The following is a 24765-nucleotide window of genomic DNA, read 5'->3' as shown; positions in this document are numbered from 1 at the left end:
CTGAAGTTGCACCATTTTTACAAACCAATTCTGGTTCATCTGTTTCACTCAACAATCGGCCATGTGCGTATGAAAACAAAGGCACTGCCTATGCGCGTTGTACTCATATTCTATCGCGATATTTCATTTTCCTATCGTTGCCTAACATTATACTGGTATTACCGTGAACGGTATAATATGGCCCAGCCCTATCTGCTGTTTTGTATAAAATGTTTTGACATTAAATACAAACCACTCAGTCTGAAATGTTCAATTAACATATTGCATGAATTAAATTGATATTTTAGTGTGATTTGTTTATATTTTCTGTTAACTCTCTTTTTCAGCCTTCTGAAAACATGGTTCATTCCAAAATGATTGTGACTGACGTGAAAAATTTCATAAAGCCTCATGAAGCTAAGCAGACCAGTCCTCACAGTAAAACTATCTGCCTGGAGAAGATTGATTTTCCATCTATTAGAGGTGATGGAATAACCATTCCTCTTCAAAAAGTGGCACAAAGTGCATCTGTCAAGGTCACCACTGCTGTGGCACAATTTGGAATTGGTCAAGTGTTACTTGGATGCGGTGAAGAGGGGAAAAATATGCAAGAGAGCACTAAAAATCTGGGAGCTAAAGAGATGGACTTGGTGAAACAAGGTGCAATGGATTCCTTTTCATTTGTGAAACCTGAAAAAGGAGACCTCAATATGGAAGTAGAAGGTGTGGTTCAGACAGATGAGCATGAAAAAAACAAATTGAAAAAACTGGCAATGTGTGAAAGGAAGGAACACCCAAGCCAAGAAGGTAATGCAGAGCCATCTCAAAAGGTTAGTCATGCAGGTGATGATTCTGGAAAGAAATCAGATATTATTGCCTGCAATGGAAATTGTGTAGAAAGTGAGAAGCTATTATCAAAGGAGGAGCATAAAGGAGTCTCACAAGAACATCACGGACATTTTAAAGGGTTTCTGGCCTGTGACCTAAAGCATAAGGCTAAAGTGATGAAAGAATATGGTCACTCTAAAGAAAATGGACTATATGAGAAAGAAAACTGCATGTCTGCTGGAAAGGATTTGACTGATCAGCCATTACCTGTAATGTGTAATGGTCCAGACTTGGTAAACAACAACTACATTACACGCAGTAATCATCAAGCAGAAATGAACGAGCAACCACCAGTAGTAAGCAACACCAACAATGTCTGCCATGGCTTACCTCCGATGCTTTGTGCAGATGGCATTGCACTGGCAGATGGCTATTTCATTTCAGAAAATAATTCTCACACTCCTTTGGGAATTAAATCCATATACAGGAAGCCTGCAACTAAGAAAATCTCCCCCCAAAAAAATTATTTGAGAGATGAGGCATTTCAATCAGCAGTATTACTTGTATCTGATGGAAGCTCGCCTATGCCTCTGGTAAAAGACAGTTTTGAAATGGAGAGCCAAAACAAAGAAATAACAGACTGCAACAATGTTCAAAGTAATAATGATCAAGAAGATCAGAAAATTAAGTCAACAGAGGAAGAGGTAAAGGATGACAAAGAGCAATTTCAGTGCCAGGTTCATTCACCGCTGTGTGAGGCTCCAAAAGCATCTGATGGACAAGTGGCATTTACTGAAGAAGCAGATTTCAGGACTAATAAAACAAATGAGGGTCTGAACAAAGGTTGCATTGCATTTGAAAGTCCTTTTACTGGAATGAACCCTTCAGAAAAGGTTATAGTACTGGTAAAGGATGACAGTGGTCAAAGTAACAATGATCATGAAGATCAGAAAACTAAGTCAACAGAGGAAGAGGTAAAGGATGAGGAAGAGCAATTTCAACACAAGGTTCATTCACCTCTGTGTGAGGTTCCAAACACAAGTGAGGTAAAAGTGGCATTTACTGAAGAAACAGATTTCAGGACAGATGAAACAAATGAGGGATGGAACAAAAGTTGCATCTCAGATGAAAGTCCTTTTACTGAAATAGATCATTTAGAAAAGGTAGGGCCAGTGGATGACAACTTACAAAAAACATTTGAACCCCAGCCTCATTCACCCCAGTGTAAGTTTCCAAAACGATGTGAGACAGAAGTGGCATTTACTAAGGAAGAAAGCCTCAGAGAAGAAGAATTCATAACAAACAAAGAAAATGAGGGATTGGGTAAAGGTTGCACTGGAATTAAAAATTATTTTATTGGAATACATGCATCAGAAAAGGTTGGAGTACAGGTTAATGATGACAGTGCAATAAGCAAAATAACATTTGGTCAAAGTAACAGGGATTGTGAAGACCAGGAAACGATGTCAACAGAGGACGTAGTAAAGAATGACAAAGAGCAGTTTCAGCACCAGCCTCATTTACCCAAATGTGAGTCTCCAAAATTATGTGAGGCACAAGTGGCATTTACTGAAGAAGCAGATTTTAGGACTAATGAAACAAATGAGGAACTAGACAAAAGTTCCATTGCTATTGATATTCCTTTTACTGGAAGAGACCCTTCAGAAAGGGTAACAGTACAAGTAAAGGATGACAGTGCAATTCACAAAAACACATTTGGTCAAAGTAACAATGATCATGAAGATCAGGAAACTGTGTCAACAGAGGAAGTTAAGGATCTCAAACAACAATTTCAACACGAGGTTCATTCACCTCCTTGTGAGGTTCGAAAAATATGTGAGGCACAAGTGGCATCTACTAAGGAAACAGACCTCAGAACAAATGAGGGATTGACCAAAAGTTGCACTGGGGTTGAAATTCCTTTTATTGGACTAGATAGATCAGAAGAACTTATAGTACAGGTAAAGGATAACACAGCAACATTTCAACGCCAACTCCGGTGGAAGATTCCAAAAATGTGTGAGGCAAACATGGCATTTGCAGAAAAAACAGATGTTGGAAGAGACAAAAAAAATGATAGACTGGACAAACGTTGCACTGAGGATGAAATTCCTTGTATTGGAATGGATGCCTCAGGAAAGGATGCAGTACTAGCGAAAGTTGATAATGCAACTGGCAAAGAACAATTTCAATGCCAGCCTCAGTCACTTCTGTCTGAAGTTCCAAAAATATTTGAGGCACAAGTTACATTCACTAAAGAAATGGATCTCAGAGCAGAGTGCAAAACAAATGAGGGATTGGATAAAAATTGCAGTGGTGTTGAAATTCCTCTTATTGGAATAGATTCCTCAGAAAAGATTAGTGTACATCTACATGGCTCACACCCCCAAGGCAAGTCTGGAGAAGTGGTACAAGGCCAGGAAGAAATTCCATTCATCAGTGACTCTAGCTACTCTAAAGCTGCACTGACCAGTGAGATATGTAGTACATCTCAAGCATGTAGTCAAAAAGAAGAACCTTGCAAAATGTTACTTCTTGATATAAATGAAAGTTACGGGCCAGTAGACTTTGGTATGGAGTCAGATGACCGATGCCCCACTCCAACTATAGATGAAAAACCATATGGGTACCCATCTTGTTCTAGCCCAGGCAAAAGCAATTCTGCATTAAGTAGTAGTATAACTGGCAAAAACTTGAATCGTAAATGCCTCAACACAAGCTCAGCACCTGTAAATGGTGAGCTGCCTTGTGAGAAAAAACTTTGTCACAGTTCCATTGTTAAGACTGATTCCAGCCTTCACCAGATTCTCCATCCTGATCTTGAAGCAAGGACTCTAAGAGTTCTACAAAGTATAGACAAGTTCCTGTCCAAATCAAACCACATTGACAAGTCCTGTCAGATCGAAACACCTAAAATGAAAGAGTCTGTTGCTCAATCCCCTGAACCTAGTAGCAAATGTACCCCAAGTTCTTTAGCCTTTGACCAACCTACAGTTGACTTTAAGGATAAGAAAATAGGCAATGAAAAGTCAGCTCTTGTGTCATCTTCTACCTCACAGGATCTGCACATAGAATCATCAGATAACTTACTTGTATCACCTTTTAAAAGTAAATTGGAAGAAGTGCTTGGTGTCAAGTTGAATATAAAGAAAACTGACTCGGTTCCTCAGGAATATTTTGAAAGAGTCTGTATACAAGAAACCTTGATAGGGCAGGATGGCCAGTTCCCCAGAAATTGTCCATCCGAGTTGTTCCAAGTCATTAAACCAAGTTTAGACCAAGAGAGACCTAAACCAACACTGCAGTCGAATGTAAATCAGGAATCCCGTGCATACAATCATCGTCCTGTCTTGGCTGTCAAACCATCGAAGAATGATGAATGTCAAGCAGATTACTTCTTAGTAGATACACAAATTGAAAATTCTCTCAAAAACAACCCACCTAAAACCTCTAGACTGGAATATAGCAAGCCAACATCTGTGCTCTCAGAAAAGAGGACAAATGCAAAATCTAAAGGATGTTCTGAAAGACTAAATGATAACCAGGATGCCAGTCAACTTTCCTTCAAAACTACTTGGCTTCCAGTTGTTGGTAATAGTAGATCAAATTCATTTCCCTCATATCAGTACCAGAGAAAGGATATTTCAAAATTCGACATGAATCTGTCATTGCCACCACCTATGGAGTCTTTTGAATCTGCAAAAAGTTCCTCAAAACGTGTTGATGAAATTCAAGGTTTCTTAACAAATGGTTTAGCTCAGAAAGTTGAGCAAACTGTTAGAAAAAATATTGAGATGGATCTCAAAGACCCCTCCAGTGCAGCAGCTTCATTTATAGATCAAATAAATAGCGACAACATAGATAAAAGTCTGGTCTTGGGGCCTCAAAGCTCACTTGTATGCACAGTCTATAACAATAGTCAGAAGAGATCTTATTCGTTTCTGGAACAAGTTTCTCGGAGGTGCATTCAAGATGATCTCACTCAGGCGTCAGTTGAACAAGAATCCCTCATTTTCTCAGAACAAATGAAACAGGCTTTGAAAAAGAGTGAGAGGAGACCCACCCACCAAGAAGACAGTCATGACAAAATAAGGCTGTCTTGCACTAGTCCTTTGACTATCAACTTCTCTAATCTAGACGAGCAAGAGGATTCACTGGATCACTTGGGAACCTCTCTTATTGGACAAAAAATTAAGGTAGACCTGTCCAACAGGAAGGATGCAACTGACAAAAATGAAGAAAAGATGATTTGTCCTGGAGAACTTTCTGAAGGCAAAGATAACACTGTGGAACATGACTGGGTTTCTGATGTGACTGTGGAATGTGCCAGACTGTATGAAGCAAAAATGCAAGATGTTTGTGCTTTCAAAAAAGTCTCAGCTAAAGCCAAACACTTCCGAAGGAGTTGCACTAAGACTGAACCAAGTAACCATTTTGACTTCTGTGAACAAATGAAGAAAGAAATGGATAAAACGTTCCGGACTAATCTAAATTCAGTTGTGAAGAAGTCCTGTAGAACAAAGTATAGGTTCTACATGCTAGCAACGTCAGAAGATGTCTTCTTTGAACAAACCAAGGTAAAACACTTTTTTTTAAATAGTGTTCTTAGCCATATAATGTTTATAAGCTATATCTCAGACATGTCTGATCAAATTCAATTACACAAGATGCTTGTATATGAAAGGTACAAGAAAAAAGTTAGTCATTGGTCAGAAATAGATATTGAATACAATAGTCAAGACAGATGTTGGTGTAAAGTACTGGGCCTACTCCCTCAGTATAATCAGTTTATATGATTTCCATTAGTATGTTCAGTGTTTTTCACATATTTCCTTCAGACTATGGCTGAATACCACCCTAACCCATTTAAACTAAACAGAACCACCAAAAGGATTGTTTTGAACCTGGCTTGGAACAGTAGCAGCAATGGCAAAGAAATCCTCTCTTACAGAACTTTTTTTGTAAATATATTTTATTAGTATTGGAAATAATTTGGAGTCATTCATTACAGATTATAATGGTCAAACATATTTTAGAACCCATTAAGACGTCGGTCACAGAGGCTTACAGACCACTTGGGGGATGACTTATAAAGCCCTGTCACGGGGGGGGTGTGACTATTCCCTGACTGGTTTTAAGTGGTTGCTGGCTGTTGTTCTGAAATTGATTGCTAAACCCCAGTGGGATTTACTTACCTGGATGATTGAGCATGCATCAAGACATCTGAACCAAAACCACTTGCAAATGCTTCTGGTGTAGCAGGTTGCCTGTGGTATGTGTGGAACTTGCTAAACGGTTGTGAAACTGTGAAGTGTGAAGCAAACAGACAACAGAAACAGGTTGCCTTCAAAGTAAAAGTTGGGCCTTTTGAAATGTCTTGGGTTTTAGCATTAAGGTTTCCTGTTTGTGTCAGACTTTTTCAAGTTTTAGTACTTCTCAGTGGTTAGTTAGCAAATGTTTGCTGACAAGTCAACATCTTCCGTGAAGACTTCAGGCAACTTTGGCATTCTGCTAACAGCCAAATCAGTCACAAGAGTTTGAGAGTTTCTGGTGTAGCACTGTATGTCTTTTGCAAGAAATTTAGCCTAGCAACAGCTGTAACCACTCACCAACCTATCAGGGAATAAACATAGTGACCGGAGGCAGATATCTTCTCTTCACCGTATCTTCCTCTCTCTCATTCAGCATCTACACTGATCCACCCCAGTATACAGCCCCTTACCTATTCTGGACTGAAACCCATCCAATTTGGATTTTGCTCTTTATTTGCTAGGATTTGTTTTCACAGACTCTGGACTCAGTTCAGCTAAGGTTTTCCCCATTGCACCAACATCAAACTGCCGGCCTCTCAAACATTCATTATGCATGCACTCTGCTCCACTCTGCCTAATATCTCATCACTGTTTTACCCTACCTTGTCTTTAATCTAACTATAGTCCCCATAGTACTCCCCATAGTACTCATATAGTACTCATCTAGCCATCTCATGTAGCTGTCTCTGATTTATGAAATGCATGCCTTCATATCAAAAAGTATGTACCCTCCATACAGTGATTGTTGACTGCAGCATATTACATTGTTTTCTTTGAACATCAACATTGTGTTGATTGGGTAAATAACTATTGATGGTTCCAGGTATGAATGGTGGTAATTTTTTTTTTTAAATCCCCAAATTTATTATATGAGGAATAAGTCAATTTAGAAAAAGTAATGAAATAAGAGATTGTGGGGTTTGTAACTGAGTTACATGATTTTAAAATGCCAAATGGTTCAAAATGAACCCTCTGGTGGTTCTAGTGCATAAGGTAAGGGTCAGATTCAAATGTAACAAAATATCTATACAACTTAAAATGAATTGTTGTTTATTTCTCACAAGCTTGTGCTTATAGTAGCCATTATTGAGGTGTGACAGTAAAGGATCTAAGCTGTTTTTCATAACCCTTGTACATATAAAATATAAACTTGCCATATATTTTATAACTTCTCACTGAGTAATAATTTTATTTCAATAGGCACAGTTAGAGGCAGAGGGCCACACTCCTGTACAGCCATCTGAATTCTTCCCTGGTGATGATTGTTCTTCATCTTTGATCATCATCCTCAAGAATGAAGACATTGCTGAGCATATTTGTGAGGTAATGGTTCTATTGGTGTAAAAAATCACAACAAAACTTAAATAAAAGTTATTAAAGACTCAACTTTCTGCTTTTCAGGTCCCACACTTGCTTGAGCTGAAGAAGTCACGGCATGTGCAGTTTGCTGGAATTGATGAACCAGATGATGTTTTGAATCTCACACATCAGGAACTCTTCATGCAGGGTGGTTTTATAATGTTTGACAGAACAGCGCTGGATGCTCTCAGCCTTTGTATGTGCACTTTTATTGGGCACTAGTTTTCTGTGTTTGGAGTATTTTCATTATTATTAATTTAACTAATTGCTTGAACCTTGAATGAATTTGTAGGTAACATGAAAAAGGTGTCTGAAATCTTGCTAGAGCTAAGCAAAATGGGAAAATGGAAATGGATGTTGCATTACAGAGACAGCCGTCGATTAAAGGAAAATGCAAGGTAAGGACCAGCCCACAAAGAATAACTAAATAAAACTTTCCAGTTTGGTATATCTCAGTTGCACAAGATGAATTTCTTTCTTATTCACTCTTTGTTTAAAATTTAAGATATTATTTATTTATATAGTCCTTATAAAAAAAGATAAAATGCAATAATGCACCACAAAATGGCATAAAACATGAAATTAATGAAGAAACATGAGAACAAACAAAAATGGGCACATAGAAGTAGTACTAGTAATATAACACAAACCAGTGAACTAATAGAATTACGGACTCTACCAGAGACCTGGGTGCTTGAGGGTTCTGCACAGTATCTTTGCTATTCCTAGGACTGTACTCTTCTGGACAGAGATCCTGGGTGTTGTTCCTGGAATCTGCTGGAGCAACTTCCCCAGCTTGGGGGTCAATGCACTGAGTTCTCGAATTATTACTGGGACCACTGTTGTGTTCACCTTCTACATCAGGGGTCCGCAACTAAAATAGCAGGAGGTCTACTACAATGGTCTTTGATCATTGGTCAATGGGCTTTGATCATCCAGCAGGGCAAAATGATCAATAAACTGACCTCACAACCCATTTTTCAGTCAGTGGGCTAGTTTCAGTCATTATGCAAAGTACTGTTCATAAGGTTGGGAAAACCTGCAATCACCTGAGACAGAAGAAGTCACTTGGATAAATAAAAACACTGTGTCCAGATAAACAGAATCAACTTTTTGGTACAACATTAAGGTGTAACCACCAAAAGAAAACCCTCAATATTCAGGAAAATTAAGAACTGCTTTAAACTGTGCAGTAAATATGTTTCACAAACTCAACACAATGCAACTTAAAAAAGACTGGAAGTCAAACAGGCTCTTAACTAGGTCAATCTCAACCACCCTAGGGGGCATGTTCCACTTTGACCTTTTTGATACTTGGCACAGATATTCCTGTATACTATGCCGACCACTTGGTCCCATGTATGCCCTACCTGCTAGCATCTTGCACCTTGCTGTTATGTGCTGGATTTTCTGAAGGGAGTCTTTATACAGCTTGCACATGGGGTTTTACCTGGTGTGGTAGACACCAACCTCTATGGATCTCTATGAGCTTGTTCCAGTGCTGCCACGATTAGTTACTCTGTGCTGTTACTTCTATCTGCTGTTAATACATACATGCAGGGGCCTGTCCTTCCATTATGGTTCTTCTCCTGGCTCCTCTTCTTTCTCAGGTTTGTGCTGCCTGAGGTATTCAACAAGCACACGATTACTTGTGGCTATCTTCCTGATGTACTCATGGATGTTTGTCGTCTCATCCTGGACAGTGGTTCTGACACTCTCTAGCCCTTGGCCTCCTTCCTTTCACTTAGTGTACAGTCTCATTGTGCAACTCTCAATTCATGGTAAGGAGCTTTCTTGTATTGATTCCAGTGACTTCTATTGCCTCCTTTTGCCAGCTTATTATCCCCGCAGGGTATTTGATCACCGGCAGGGCATAGGTGTTAATTGCCTGGCTCTTGTTCATCCCATTCAGCTGACTCCTCAGGACTTGCCTTACTCTCTGCAGTATTTGGTGGTTTGAGCCTTCCTAGCGGCCTCTTTGTGGTTCCCATTAGCCTCGATGATCTCTGTCTGGCCAATGTTTTGTCTCATCTAGATGTTCAATACGCTGGTGTTGATTGTCACTTGATCTGTGAAATTCTAATGTTACCTTGGCCAGTAGTCCATTTCTCGCCAGCATCCTGGGTCCCCAATGCTGGTGCATCGGCTCCCCTGGATGCAGTAGCTTCAACGTGTGACATTGATCGGTTTGGATCCATATGGTTTCATGCCTCATTTCTCCAGTCACCTGGTTGTGGTCGCTTCAGCAGGCGACTACCCTCCTTTTTTTGCACCCAGGCTTGGGACCGTCCTTGGTGGACTTAGATGCACTAGTTTGCCACAGCCAGTAACAGTTCAAGTTTATGAGTTACTGAGCTTACTATATTCCACAGAGCGCTACAGTCGTGAGCCATGCCAGTTGTTTTGATGGCATGCAAAGGGCCAACAACATATTTGGTTGGGATGCAGAATGAAACTGTGCTTTTCAATTTATTTATTTATTTATTTTTAAATACAAGGAAACTGAGACCATATTTCATCAGACAGAATTTGCTCATTTGTATTTTTTTTTTTCCTCAGCCATTTGCAACATCTGTTTTCATTTGGAGTCTTAACTTCCTGAACGTCAAATTTGTTCCTCTCAAATCCAGGTTGAGTGCAGAGTCAAAGGAAAAGAAACACTTTCTGTACTGGGGCCAGGAGGCTGGAATCCTGGAGGTTTTGCCTTACCATGACTGTGACCAGATGTCAAAAGATCAGCCTGATTATCTCACATGTTTGGTCCGCCAGCAGGTTCAGAAAATATCATCTCGCTTCCTTGTTTTTATAACTGGTGAGACATGAATATACTAATACTTATGTTCACTGTGACATTCACCGAGTGCTGTTGCATTATATGCTTGTTTTGAAGTTGTATTCCGGAGGATTTTATAAATATAGTATTCATTAAGATGCTAAAATGGCCTCAAAAAATGTCCAGGTTAAATGGACAGAAGTCCATTTGTAAAGGAATAACGTAGTGTTCTCTTTTTACAGATACAGCAACAGACGGCGCCTTTGAGAGTAATGGGATCTTGGCAATGACTACGGAGTCTTTCTTAACAAAGCCTTTAAGTGAAATGTTTACAGTGTGACCTAAAAAAAAGTTAGCTGGATGAACTGATGTTTTGCCCATTAAAGGATGTACTCATAAACTCACTCAATGTGAAGAGAACCCAGTAATACACCAGTAATTGCTATTTTACGTGTATTACATTGTTATTCTTCAGTCCCACCAGTTTTTTTTCTTCTTTGTTTTTGTATGCAACAATAATTATTGATTATTTTTTTCCCACATTGTTCAAATGTAAACCTAGTTCTCATTCAGTTTATGGATAGAGGTGGCAGTAGTGCCAGTATACCAGCAGCTGTGCTGTGTGTTGATTTTGTATCATATTTTTATTGTAAAGTGTATTGTAAACCTGGTTAACAAGTGATTTTTACATTGTGAATATTTTATCTTTTTCCTCACACTTCTGGCCTTATACATTTGCAGCACAATCAGCATAGTGTTTGTTTGTTGGGAGTATAACAGTTTGTTGATGGCTTCAGGCAAAAAAGTTGACCAGCTGTTGTTATGCTCTGGGGCTTCAGATGAAGCTAAATTAGGCTGTTTTCAAGTGCTATGTTACATATTTATAGTATACACGTGTACAGCAGTTTAATGTTATTAGTTAATGCTAAGTAAATTATCTTTAGTTTTGGTTATATTCTGTACAGCAAACTGACTGAAAATAAAGAGATTTCATCCACAAATCAACTAACATAGTTGATGGTCCTGAGTACCTACGCTACATTGTGTTTCCCACAGCAATAAGACCCTCGGCACTGTGCTCATGTTGAGGAAGAGTTTGGCCTCTATTTTCCTGTAAACAGAGTCATCTCAAATGAGCAAATGCACTGTCTGTACTAAACATGAATAAAAAATATTTAGTTTTCTAATGAAAATCAACCATTGAACGAAGTGCTTTAAAATGTTGGTTTCCCATCTCCACCTTATCATTTCAAACTGTTCCATACATAGTGCAATTTCTTCTATTGTGGATTTTCTACTGCCTTGTTTTCTGTTCAGCCTTGTTCCCAAAAATTAAAACTGACATGAGAGAAAACTGGAAGGTTTGGGTTTGTTAATATGTTCTTGATTTGGAAATGTAAGAGTACATGGATGGAGGTATGACTGTTAAACTGAGAGAGGGCCAAACCTAAGGGAAGGGTCTTAAAACAGACAGTAGTGACGGTTGAGGTTGAGTGGTTTCAACAATTTGAAACCAGGTTTCAAATTTTTGAATTAAGCGGATGTTGAATAGATCAATCAAAGACTGCACATTTGGTGAAGCAACAACATCAAATTTGTTGAAATATGATTAATTTGCTTGGCTGCTTATCCAGGTGGAGTTCCACAGGCACTGGAGCCTGTTCCAGCCTGAAATACATCAAAACAATCCACCCATTTTCTCTGTTCTCTCCAGCCTTTCCCAGCTGTTAAAAGGCAAATGGTGCTTTGTCCTATGATGAAACCAGGTGCATGGTATTGGCATGGCAGACCCTCCCCAATTCACTACTATTCAACAGGTCTCCCAGCAGGGTGGAAACTGGGAAGCCTGACCTGTCTGGATCACCTTTTTGTAGGAAAACACAATGCGCAAGAGTAAATATAATTATATAATGATAACAGCATGATCATATGCAGTAAAAGGACTCACAATTATAGATGCGAAACAGAATGTATTAAAGTTCTGGAAAGTTGGTCTCCCTTCATATCCCTCATAGTGTCTTAGACCAAAAACTTTTCAAAAGATAACTTTACACAGTGTGTAAGAGGTTATTTTTTTACTGCTGCTACTCAATGAGAGAATATTATTTTTCAAAGTTATGTTGTAATCAGATGATTGCATGCTCTTAGGTCAGTTACTGAGCAGTTGAATTTTGTGCTTTAATGTTGTTATGGGAAGCCAAGCTCCCTAAAGCATAATTAAGGAGAACAGTGGCCTGTCAACAATTAACATTATTCAGTCTTGCAGAACTTATAGCCAGTTTTCAAAAGATTTCTATTGGTACAGAACATTTGGGATTGACAAGCGATTAACCAGGCCATAAACACAACAGGAAGGTGTTCACAGTAACAAGTCCCAGAGCTGGTTTCCTGTAGCCTTCTTTATCCCCAGAAGTATTCTTCCCCTTATTTTTTCTTTTGCAAACAGAGAAGGCCCTCTGCTGGCTATTTAAAAAAATGAGCTGGGTTTAAGGGACTACTGCATTTGCTTCACTTTTCAGAACCAGAAGTTACATAAATGTAGTCTTGGGAGGTTGAAAAGGGGAGCTTTTTGAAGACATTTCACCTCTCATACAAGAGGTTATTCAGTTCTATAAACAAAAGTAGAGAGTCTTAGGGTTTTAACCTCTACTCTGTCTGGAAATACTGTCTTGGTAATACACTGCTTTTTTGATGCAATACAGTGTGCAACAGTTTTATCTAATCTGTCACTGGTACTGCTCCAGTGGTGTCCAGTTCACCTATGCATAAACTACAAGATCCTCTTTCACACTTTCAGTCTTTTATAACCTTGACCTTCCATATTCGTCTGATGTTCTCCATAATTGCTCTCCCCCCAATACACTCAGCTCATCTTCAGCTTCTCTTTTGTCTGTTCCATCTACTTGCCTGACTACCATGGGACTTAAAGCCTTTAGTTACTGCCCCAAAACTCTGCATTTCCACCAGACCTCTAGACCATAGTGTAAAGCTGGGCATACACTGTGCGATTTTTTTGGCCCATTTTGAGATGATTTTTCAGTCGTGCAACCGTTTTGGGGATCGGCCTGAGTTTTACCTTAATCGTGCATTGTGCATCGTATGGTATATATGGGGTAACGAGAAGCGATTAACACCTCACGACCAACTCCCGATCAGCAGTCGTATGGTCGCAACAAAATCAAACCTGTTTTAAATCCTGATCACCCCTCGTGAGGGTATCAACGCAACTTCTCACACTGAGCATGCGCAAACACAGAAATGGAAGTGAAAAAGACGGAGTAGCATGGCAGTGCAGTGTGTGATCTGGACACAAGCGATGGAGGCCAAACTTGTAGAACTTTGGCAAGCTCATCCGAGCCTTTTCGATGTGGCTTCACAAAATTAAAACAATCACAACAACTGTGAAAACACTTGGATGGACATTGCTGCTCAATTGCAGCTGCCTGGTCAATGTTTTTCATTAGCAATTTAGCAAAGTTGATGGTGGTGTGTGTGTGTGTGTCTGTGTGAGTGAAAGACAGAGAGGGAGAGAGAGGGAGATCAAAAGACAGATTTTGTGTTATAAGCTTAATGTTATCACTTCACTTAATGGACGCACAGTGTGAGCACTCAGGTCACATCAGAGCATTGGGCCGTATAGTGTGAGACCATGCATCGTGACCTACAAACTTCTAACCCCTGCAATTCAATCATACAGTCTGAGCAGGAGCTGAATAATGCGACTGAAAAAAATCGCACAGTGTATGCCCAGCTTAAGCTATCCAATGAAATGAAGCAAACAATGTCTAGATGCATGCTCAACTATCTAGGTAAGAAAATCCCAAGTAAGGAAGTCGTTTGCTCCAGGCAATCCAGGAGTAAAGGACAACTGCTGCTTAAATGAAAACCTTTAGTGATCCCCAATGTCAGGAGCATCCGAACAGATGAGAAACATTTTCTTTAAACACAATGTCTCTGTGCCATTCAAACCCCAAAAAGTACTACGGCAAAAAAGTTGCTTCACGTCAAGGATTGGATCCCCCAGAACAGACAAAGTAATATAGTGTACATAGTGAAGAGCCACAGTGAAGTGAACCAAACAACCAGATGGCACAACACAAACCAGCTACCTGAACAGGCCAGGACTTTTTACACCTATAGATCAGTGGCAACTCTTTCTAGGCTGAGATGTACACTGGCAACACTGGTCTTGAGTGGGGAGACAAGCAGGCCATTCATGTAAAAAGGGATGACTACAGGAACAGATCAGAGGTACAATTTTTCACGATCTTACACCCTTTCTCCGACTCTCTGTGAATGGTACTCAAGGCCATTGATCAGTGGTGATAACCATTTGCATATGAATGATCATCAAACTGACCTCACAACCATCATTAATCACTGGGGCTAGCTTCAGTCATTATGCAAATGTAATGTTAAAAGGTTTGGGAAATCTGCAGTCAGCTGAGACTTAAGACATTCCTTGGAGGAGTGACAAAGCGTTTCTCCCTCTGAAAACACAAAGTCGAGGTGAAGAGAATCAACTTTCTGGAATCCAATCAAATAACCATTCACAAAGGTAGGTAAGTGACTCTCAGGACAGGACAGTCAAGGGCTAAATACCGAAGACTCTCCAACGGTTAAGAAGAAGCTTCTTGAATAAAATGGCGAAACGTCTTTGAGAAGCTAGAGAAGTCCAGTTGACTTATTTCCAGCATTCAAGACTTCTGGATTGACTGAGAACCTCCACAGACACATTTCCAGCATTCGCCACAACTAATAAGCTTCACCATCACCAAATCTACAACCAGTTTTGAGACCCATGATAGAATTTGGGACTTTGGATTAAACAGCCAACTACAGCACCATTTTCACAGAACCAAGAAAGATTTTTTTTTCAAGAATGATCCTTAAGGGATCCAGTAACTTAGGAGAATCATTGTAGAGGTGCACTGAAGCTTTTCTGGTGGGCACATGGTGACCAGACACATTGACACTGGCTTTCCTTTGATGTGACTGTCAGTTTGTTATACGAGTCTGGAAATATATGGACATGAAGTGAAATTCGACTGGTTAATAAAGGTCTACAGCTGCAAGGCGGTGATCATTTTTAATAATCCAGCACCACCCAGTGTGGGGAATTAAACCTGCAGGCAAACCACGCTCTATTTCTCACACAAACTCATGTGGTAAAGTTTACGGTAGCTTTCCAAATTTAAGAGTCATCTAGAATTAGCTTTAGTCTGATAAAACGAATTTTAAAAAGCCACCCTGCCAATTTGGATTTTTTTCTCAGACACTGGGTATATTTTTCTTGAAATATTCTACTTTTTACTTGGGCCGGAAGTGAGAAACAGTTACTTCGGCGTCACTCGGCGGTGAGAAGCTAAAAGCGAAACTGACTGCTGGCGTGCCCTGAAAGTTGTGAATGTTCCTGCAGCGTCAAAAAACGCGCATAGCTCAGTTTAGTTGAGTCATGGCTCTAATTTAAAGCCACGTTTCATCTACGGTATCCAGTTTACATTCACTAGCCAAACTAGTAACCAGCCCCAGCCTGAGTAAAATGTAGCTTCCTGTAAAACCCACAGAGCTCCTGCGCCTGTGCAGACAGTCGACGATCCGCTCGAACTCCGCAGAGCCGTGTAGGCGGAGGCTCACTGGCGCGCATGCGCGGACTAGAATCCGGGGATGGGTCTATCGATGGAAACAAGATGGCGACTCTGGCAAAAGCGCCAATATATTTACTGAAGTAGATGTCCATAATTAACCGTGGTAGTGGGTTTTCCCAAGCCCTTCGGGGCATTCCGCGAAACATGACGAGCGGGAGCATGTTTTCCAAGAGGAATTGACCGGGATTAATATCGTAACAAAGTCAGCGAGATGTGCGAGAGCTATGCCCGCTCGCTGCTGCGTGTCTCGGTGGCGCAGATCTGCCAGGCTCTGGGCTGGGATGCGGTTCAGCTCACTGCGTGTGATCTGCTGTCCGATGTGCTGCATCGGTACATCCAGCAGTTGGCTCGGGTCTGTCATCGATACTCTGAGTTGTGTAAGTGCTTTGTTTGGTTCTCTTATTACTTTTTTAGCCTGTAAACTCAAAGTAGTCGATCACGTTGTTGTTAACTGACTCTGCAGCTGGCGCCCCCTAGCAAGCAGTTAATATGTCAGAAAGTACAGTAGGAACACAGCAAAGCGACTTCCCCTGTATTGTTATTATTGGGGCTATGCTGCTTTGCATCTGTTTTCAGTGTTAAAAGTAGCCGATCTCACGAGTATTGGTTACTTAACTGCTGTATAATCTATAAAATAACGTCGCGTGCCGACTGTAAACCTGTTGAGCATCACTTCTTGCTGCAGGAAGAGTGTGTGCAGAGTGAGTGCTGTGGTTTAATGACAACATTTTTGATCCATTTCAGATGGAAGAACAGATCCAGTCCTGGACGATGTCAGCCAGGCTTTTAGACTGCTAGGAGTGAGTCTGAGTGAACTGGAGGACTATGTCAACAACCTAGAGCCTGTGCCCTTCAGCCACCAAACACCGCTCTACCCTGTTAGCAAAAACAATGTCCTGCAGTTTCCCCAACCTGGAGTTCGAGATGCAGAGGAAAGGAAAGATTACATTCCAGAGTATATGCCACCTCTGGTCTCCTTACAAGAAGGTCAGTATAATAACTTGTATAGTATTAGCTATATGACCATTACTTTTTAGTGTGCACAGGCTGAAAGTTGATAGCAAAGTGGAATCAAGTCCTCTCTAAATCCTATGCAAATAATATAGCATTATAATTAAGTTTATTGCAGGGTTGTTACATTAGACTGTGATGTAACACAGCAGATTCGTAAAATAATCTTTTACGAATCATCTTTTTACTTTGTAGACATTTTATTGTGTTGTAAATGTTATTTTAAGTTGCTAAAAATAAGTGTAAATGCATCAATTCACACAAAGTGAAATACTTTTTTAAATACCCAAATATATTTAAAGTCAAAAGTTCAAACTAAAATCACATGTTTATGTTGTAAATGTCATGTTGTGATTGTCAAAGTTCTTAGTTCTGTTTTTTATCTCCTTTACTCTAGAAGAAGAGGAGGAAGAGGTCCCCCCTGATATGGGTACTTCAGCTGAAGCTATGCAGGTGGCACTGGAAGAGGATGAGGAGGAAATAGATGAAGATGAAACAGTCAACGATGAAAATCATCCACTAAAGAGGCACCTGGATAGTCCTGATGCAGCTATGGGCATGATGCCTACCTCCAAGAGGCCTCGGATGTACCCTGGCCTCAGCCCAGAGTGGGGTCTTGAGCCCAGGGAGCCTCTTACGTCTCTCAACCCTCAACGTGTTAGTCCAGGCATTCTACCTTCTCATGACAGCCTGGACCCCCTGTCACCTGAAATGCCATCTGGTACCCTGCCTTCTTTTAGACCTCAGCCCGTAATACCAAAACACTCTGATCAGAAGGCCCTCACTGCTCCAGCAAGAAAGCCTAAGGTGTCTTCCCCTGGCAGACAAAGGACTAAGTCCCCTAAAGGGGTTATTCCTGTTCCGGTGGTTGGCAGTCCCATAAATTCACCAAAACCATCTAAGGAAAAGAAAAAGTCTCCAGGCAAGACAAAGAGTCCTAAAAGTCCCAAGAGCCCTAAAATGGCCTCAGCTAAAGCCCCCCAACCTCAGAGCAAACCAGATGTCATGCAAAAGTTACCGTTGTCCACACCGAGTGAGAGCATGGGCAAAGACAATATTCATTTGCGTCAGAACATAGAAGAAAGGGAGCTAACTGCAGGCCCTTTCAAGAAATTAGAGCCAGATAATAGAGCAATTGAGGATTCGATTGACGCTGTGATAGCTAGAGCATGTGCTGAACGGAAACCCGATCCATTCGCGTTCTCCTCGGGCTCTGATTCGGATAGCAATGGATTCTCCAGTCCCAGGAGACTGACTATTATGGAGCCGTCTACACCTAAAGGCCCAATTGGTGCCGGCATCTTGTTAAAAGACACGTCAACACCACTTCACCCTCTGCCACACATAGGCCTGGGGAATTGGACGATGGATGACTCAATCAACGAGGTGATTCGAAAGGCCAACCAGGGGGGGCCATCTGCCCCCGCTGTACCCCAACCGGCAGCAGATTACGTGTCTTCCGGATCGGCTTCACCACCTACCCCTGAACCACTCCTCAAGGTGTTTGAGGAGAAAAATAAGATTGTGTCATCAGTAGATGTCAAGAAGAAGCTAAAGAAGGAGCTTAAAACTAAGATGAAGAAGAAGGAGAAAGACAAGCCGAAAGATAAAGACAGGGAAAAAGATAAGAGTAAGCTAAAAGAGAAGAATAAGGACAAGAACAGGGATAAAAACAAGGAGTTTTCTAAAGATGTGAAGATGCCCTGGAAGGAGTTTGGGGTAAAGGACGAGGAACTTTTTGTTCCACGAGACTTCCCCCTGGCTGAGGGCTCAATCAAGATGAAGTCAAGAGATGGGGACAGCTCTAAAAAGGAGAAGGAGAAACATAAAGACAAAAAGAAGGATAAAGAAAAAAGTAAAAAGGACAAGGATAAGAAGGACAAGGGGAAAGATAAGAGCAAGGACGACAAGCAGAAACAATCTACATTATCCCCCTTTGGTCTGGGTGATGTCCCGCCACTGTTTAGCCCGCATACCTGTCTGCGCGTGCCCTCAATGCTGCCTCCTTTGGCCCCAATCCTCCAGGAGAAGGAAATAAAAACCAAGGAGAAGGACAAAAAGAAAGACAAGAAAGAGAAGAAGAAAAAGAAGGACAAGGAGAAAGACAAGGAGCGGGAAAAGGCCAAAGAAAAAGAAAGGGAAAAAGAGGATAAGAGGAAGGAAAAGGAGAGGGAAAAGGAGAAACGAGAAAAGGAAAAAGAGAAAGAGAAGGAGAGAATTCGACTGGAAAAGGTCAGTTTGTATTTACGTCTAGCATACCTTTTGTTTATTGTTTTTTGATTTTTCTGTATGTTGGCGCCACAAATATTTCTATTATCCTTTGTGTCTCTTTAGGTCAAAATAGACACTCCAGCACCTTTACCGTCTCCGGTCATTCCCAGACTGACGCTCAGGGTGGGAGCAGGTCAAGACAAAATGTAAGTACTGATTAAAGCTTTCTAGTGCTACCTCTGATAATGTGTTTTTATGTCACACAAAGAGTCTTTACAGTTGACGGCCGGTATTCATGGGGGTTAGGGTCCACAACTGCCCGTGAATAGCTGAAATCCATGAATACTTCAAATCCTTTCTAAAAACGTTTATAACTGCCAATTTTATTAGTTAAAACACCAAGTATACCTTAAACTATCATCCTAAAACACTTCATTTCAAAGTCATCTTACAACGAGTCTTTTATGAAGGTCTCAGGCATTTCGCAGCCGCTTCCGTGTCTGGCGATGCAGATTTCCCCATGCAGAGAAATATACTCTTTTTTTTTTCTTTTTTTTTCATTCATAAAAAATGTATTTAGTCACGAAAATAATTGAATAATAATAATAAATGAGAAATATTTTAAATACGCTCTACAGAAAAAAATCCATGAATAGGTAAATTCTCTGGGAATATTTGGGAGTTACTTTCCGCAAAACAATCTGTGCAAACTGAACCGCGGATAGGCCTGTGTTGACTGTACTTCTTGACCTATGAAATCTTACTTTTTCTGGCCTCAGTGCTTTTTGGTACTGCCTGAAAGGTATCTGTTAAAGATCTATTCATGTTTTTTGTCCATTGTCTCATTTTTGATTATATAAATTCTGTTTGATGAAGTTTTATCAGCTGGGTGGGTGGGCTGCTGTGCTCACAGCTGCAGCTGTTTACCTTTGATGATCACATTGAGTTAATTAATTTAGTTCTACCTTAAAGAAGACTCTTATAAGAAGAGACAGTATGAACAGAAGACATCTCTAACTTGTAACTCTCTATCAACAGTGTCATCAGCAAAGTGGTTCCAAATTCAGAGCCCAGCACGCCAGCACCCAAGACCCCTGCTACCAAGTCAGGACCTGGCAATCGCCCTCGGACACCGCCGCCACCACCAATGCTGCCGCCAGTCATACCCACGCTGCCGCCAGCTCCCTCGCCCCTTCCACCTGCTCCACCCCCATCATCGTCTTTAATTTCCCCGCCCCCTATACTCCCTCCTGCCGCCTCCGTCAAAACACCGGTCCGCAGCGTGGTAACTGAGACCGTCAGTACTTACGTGGTAAGTGCCCAGGATAAAAATATTTGTGCATTTAAAAGCTTTAGCTTCACCAGTCTTTGTTTAGTGTCCATGACATGCACATTAACAAGAACAGTCTGAAATTACATACCTGAATATCAGGCTGCAAAATCTATATATGAATTGAATCCCTGGATCCAGCTCATGAAAGTTTCTTAAGAGTATAAAGATGTTGCTCCTGTTTTGGTTTTTGTTTTTTCAGTTTGATCTTGAAATATTAAAGAGGGCTTTAAAAATATTTTATGGACTCCACAAGCTCTAAAAGCTCTTCTAATGTTACCTAAGCACCGTCTGTTGTTTTCATGAATCTGTCTTTTTGATGAACCCCACTAACCAGACACACATCCTCCTTGGCAAAGGTAGTTTACACTCAAGATAAAACAGACTGTTGGGTTATTCAGCGTTTTGGGGGGATTTTTTTCATTATCTGTTTGTGTCATAACTATATTTTTTTTCATTTGATTGCCTTTGACATGTCACTAAAGTTTTCTCCTGTGTGTAACAATCAAGATTCGAGATGAGTGGGGAAACCAGATCTGGATTTGCCCTGGATGTAACAAACCTGATGATGGCAGTCCCATGATAGGATGTGATGGCTGTGACGACTGGTATCACTGGTAAGAGCTTTACAACCCTGTATTTTCATGACAAGGATGGGTGCTTGTACTAATTCTTAATCTGCTCTTCCACTTCTGGGTTCTTATTTGCATTTTTAATGCATTTATATGTAATTCACTCTTGTCACTTTGGTTAATCTGGGGAAATGTGGTTTCTGGGCGTCTGTAATGGGACCTTTTGATAAAAAAATATCAGCACAGCCCCATTAAAAATCTGTCAAATACTGTGTATGATTTACAGCAGCTGATTAAAGGTATTTGTATGACTGAGACATAGTGTGTTTGGGATCGTAAAAAACAGAAAAAGTTGTTGCTGCTGTTGAATCATTCGTCCTGCTCCTAACATTCCTCAGAGGTTATGATCCATGTTGACACGATAGCATAACACAGTTGCCTCAGATTTGTCTCCCAACAGATTTATCTCCCCACCACATCCCAACGGTGCTCTATTAGATTTAGATCTGGTGTCTGTGGAGGTCATTTGAGTACAGTGAACTCACTGTCATATTCAAGAAACCAGTTTGAGATGATTTGAGCTTTGTGACATGACACGTTATCCTGCTGGAAGCTAAAAGCCGTCTGGCCATTCTCCTCAGATCTCGAGCACCAGAGAACTCCCACTCATATTTTCTTCTTTTTTTTTGGACCACTCTCTGTAAACCCTAGAGATGCTTGTGTAGGAAAATCCCAGTAGATCTACATTTTCTGAAATACTCAGACCAGCTCATCAGTCACCAAAAAACACGCCACATTCAAAGCCACTAAAATCAGCATTCGGGTGCTCCATTTGAACTTCAGCAGGTCATCTTAACAATGTCTACATGCCTTAATGCAATGAGTCACAGCTACCTGATTGGCCGATTAGAAATTTGTGTTAATGAGTAGTTGAATAGGTAGTTGAATGCGTATGTAATTAATGGGCCTGGGTCCACATTACAGTAGGGGGAAAGTTGTTTCTGTGTTTGTATCATCTGTTTTTGATTTGTGAAAATCCAGGAAATTGTGCTAAATGCTAACGGTACATTTATAATCATACAAAATAACAGAAGCACTGTATCTTTCATGTCAACTGATAATTCGAGATCAATTTTTTTCAGACATATGAAGCACATAATCAGTCTGAATATGTTTGTCAGTGAGCTGCTGATTTTTTTTGTAATTTAAATGCATCTTTTATTATCAAAAAGTACAACAATGACTGAATGACCTGATTTCCAGTAATGAATGGCATCCCCTCACATCTCCTTGGGAAGTCTGTAGGTGGTTGAATTTATTAAATGCCAGCAACCTGACAGGATGAGGCCTAAATAAACAATATGTTTGTTCTTTTTAATTTGACATAATGTCTTCTAACCAAATGGGGCTAAAGCCTCATAGGAATATGACTGCATTCTCACCATTTCCTCACTAACCTCAACTCTCTTCTTCTGTAATGTCCTTAGGCTTTGTGTCGGGGTCGTCACAGCGCCCCCTGAGGACCAGCAGTGGTTCTGCGTTAAATGTTCCAGCAAGAAGAAAGATAAAAAACACAAGAAAAGGAAACACAAACCGCATTGAGACTATGCAAAAGCACATTTTGGACTGTTTTGGACTAAAGCCATCAATGAACACTCATGGCACTGCTGTAAAATTTAAAAAAAAGCTAAAGAAAGCTAAAATTATGGCTGATGCAAACTTCTGAGGATTTTTTTAAAGATGTCAGCCACGATTCATTGTGAGTTGGTAAGAGGATTAAAAAAAAAAGGATTCAACCAGCACATAATCAGCCTTAGTTCTCATGTGGTCCCCCCCCTTTTTTTGCCTATAAATTGTTTATTTGTTGCTTTTGGATGTCCAATCTTGGAGATCTTGTCTGTGTAAGGAGACCATGGCAGTTTCTGTCAAATCAGAGTTAAAATTTCTCAACAAAGTGGAAGAAAGAAGAACAGCTGTCGTCTTTTTTTCTGTTTTCCCTCATGTTGCCAAGAAATGGCATGACCTTTGTGTCAAGCCTTTCTTCCAATTTTCTGCAGTATCACTGAAATGTCATGTATATAAATGATTGCATCAGGCATGTATAAATGTGTAAATACCAACTTCCAAGCCAAGTGCATTTTGTTCTTAGGATTATTGACTCAAAAATCCATTTTCAGATATTGCTTTTTAAATCTACTGATTTTTCTGTAATTTCTGTACATTTTTTTAAATTTAAAGTTTGTATTTTTATTTCCCCCCCCCCTTTCCCTTCATATGGAGTAGTCCTGGAGTTATACTGTAGCTGTGCTTGTAATGTAATTAATTTCACTGAGATTTGAATATTAAAGATGAATGGTCTGTGTACTCACAGACTTTAACATGTCAATCTCATTACCATCAAAACTTTACCCAACTCACCTGTCCAACCCATCCATGCATCCTTGATTTTTTTTTTTTTTTTTTTCGACGAGTGCACGCTTTCAATTGTTTTGGGGTTGTTGTTTTTTTGCATTGGCTTTATAAGAAATAGATTGGAAATATTTTATCAAACCCAGTTTCGTATGTTGAATTTTGTCCGTGTTAATTCACTAATCCAGGATCCTCCCTTGCAGCTGTGTTACTGTTACCGTTACACTGAACACTGAAGGTCACCTGAGCGATTTTGTGTGGATCAGTTTGTCTGCTACAAATGGGGATATTTGTAGACTTGCTGCCTTTCCTCGAATGACCACACGGTGTCAATCTTCGTGCACAGAAACCGGCGCCCTGCTCATAAGGCGTGGATGACGAGACAGCCTCGTGCAAACCGTGTTCCACCACATCATAAATGTAAAAAAGCTATAACTGCTCTCTTAGGTAATGCATTTGGGATCTTCTCAAACATGCCTTGAAAGGAAATCGTCTCTAAAAGCACTGTCCCTTGTAAGACACCCTATAAATGACAGTAACATTTACAGCCATTCAGAAGCTATTAAGGTGGGTTTCTGTAGGGGGGGGGCAGGTAGTAAAACATCCTTTGCAGAATTATCATTGGATGGTAATTTTAGAACTTGGGCTCTGCTTGTCTTGTGTCACTTTTTCCATTCTTTGAAATTAAACGTTGCAATGAAGCCTCTGAAGGAGGAGGAAACATATGTAGCAGAAGCAGATTACCAGTCATCAATGACTTTATATACTGAGATGTGAAACATCTTCATACGTATCTGCTGTAATGTGCTTCTGCATCATATATTTCTGGGAACAAGCAATACCAGTGCTGTCTTTGGCATTTTGGTGCACAGGTCATATTTTAAAATTCAAATTTTATTTGTCACGTACACAGTCATACACAGTACGATATGTAGTGAAATGCTTGGACAACTGCTCGTGACCTAAAGAAAACAAAAAAGGAAAAGGCTATGAATAAGATAGGAAATAAATATGAAAAATTAAAAAGGGTAAATTTAACTAGGAAGGAATAAAATATAAATTAAGGTTAAAAATGAAATAACTGTACAACACAAATTAGAATGAAGAGTAAATTTAACTTGGAGAATAAGATAAAATATATAAATTAAAGTTGAAAATAAAACAACTGTACAACAAAATACACAATATAGAACTATATAAGAATGTATGAAGAAATCTAAATAAATATATACACAATAACAGCAGCGTGATTTAAGTAATGAAGTGAAAAGTAAAAAGTACTTTTACAGAAAAGTAATAGTATATGAAAACCTTTGAAAGGGCGTAGAGAAAT

At 40.1% G+C, this 24765-nt stretch overlaps 2 protein-coding genes across 4 annotated transcripts in view; both read left to right on the top strand.

Annotated features, from left to right (window-relative positions):
- Positions 1-11605, top strand: part of tasor2 (transcription activation suppressor family member 2) — a 31240-nt gene extending 19635 nt beyond the window's left edge. For all 3 annotated transcript variants that reach the window (XM_013909554.1, XM_013909553.1, XM_013909552.1), the window contains exons 17-22: positions 327-5384; positions 7320-7442; positions 7521-7674; positions 7771-7876; positions 10109-10290; positions 10494-11605. In XM_013909554.1, the coding sequence (XP_013765008.1) occupies positions 327-5384; positions 7320-7442; positions 7521-7674; positions 7771-7876; positions 10109-10290; positions 10494-10591 (5721 nt within the window). In that variant the 3' untranslated portion in view covers positions 10592-11605. The remainder of the gene's footprint in view (positions 1-326; positions 5385-7319; positions 7443-7520; positions 7675-7770; positions 7877-10108; positions 10291-10493) is intronic.
- Positions 11606-15884: 4279 nt separating this feature from the next.
- On the top strand, positions 15885-23409 carry taf3 (TAF3 RNA polymerase II, TATA box binding protein (TBP)-associated facto). The gene is made up of 7 exons (XM_013909545.1): positions 15885-16276; positions 16644-16886; positions 17308-19142; positions 19245-19327; positions 20160-20433; positions 20962-21068; positions 22511-23409. The coding sequence occupies exons 1-7, from the start codon at positions 16111-16113 to the stop codon at positions 22623-22625; spliced, it is 2823 nt and encodes a 940-aa protein (XP_013764999.1). The 5' UTR covers positions 15885-16110; the 3' UTR covers positions 22626-23409.
- The last annotated feature ends 1356 nt before the right edge of the window (positions 23410-24765 follow it).

The sequence above is a fragment of the Pundamilia nyererei genome, unplaced genomic scaffold (assembly GCF_000239375.1).
Source record: "Pundamilia nyererei isolate P.nyererei 1_Seehausen unplaced genomic scaffold, PunNye1.0 scaffold00027, whole genome shotgun sequence".
NCBI classification, from domain to species: domain Eukaryota; kingdom Metazoa; phylum Chordata; class Actinopteri; order Cichliformes; family Cichlidae; genus Pundamilia; species Pundamilia nyererei.
Note: the sequence above shows the minus strand (reverse complement) of the source record. Positions and strands in the feature narration are given on the sequence as shown.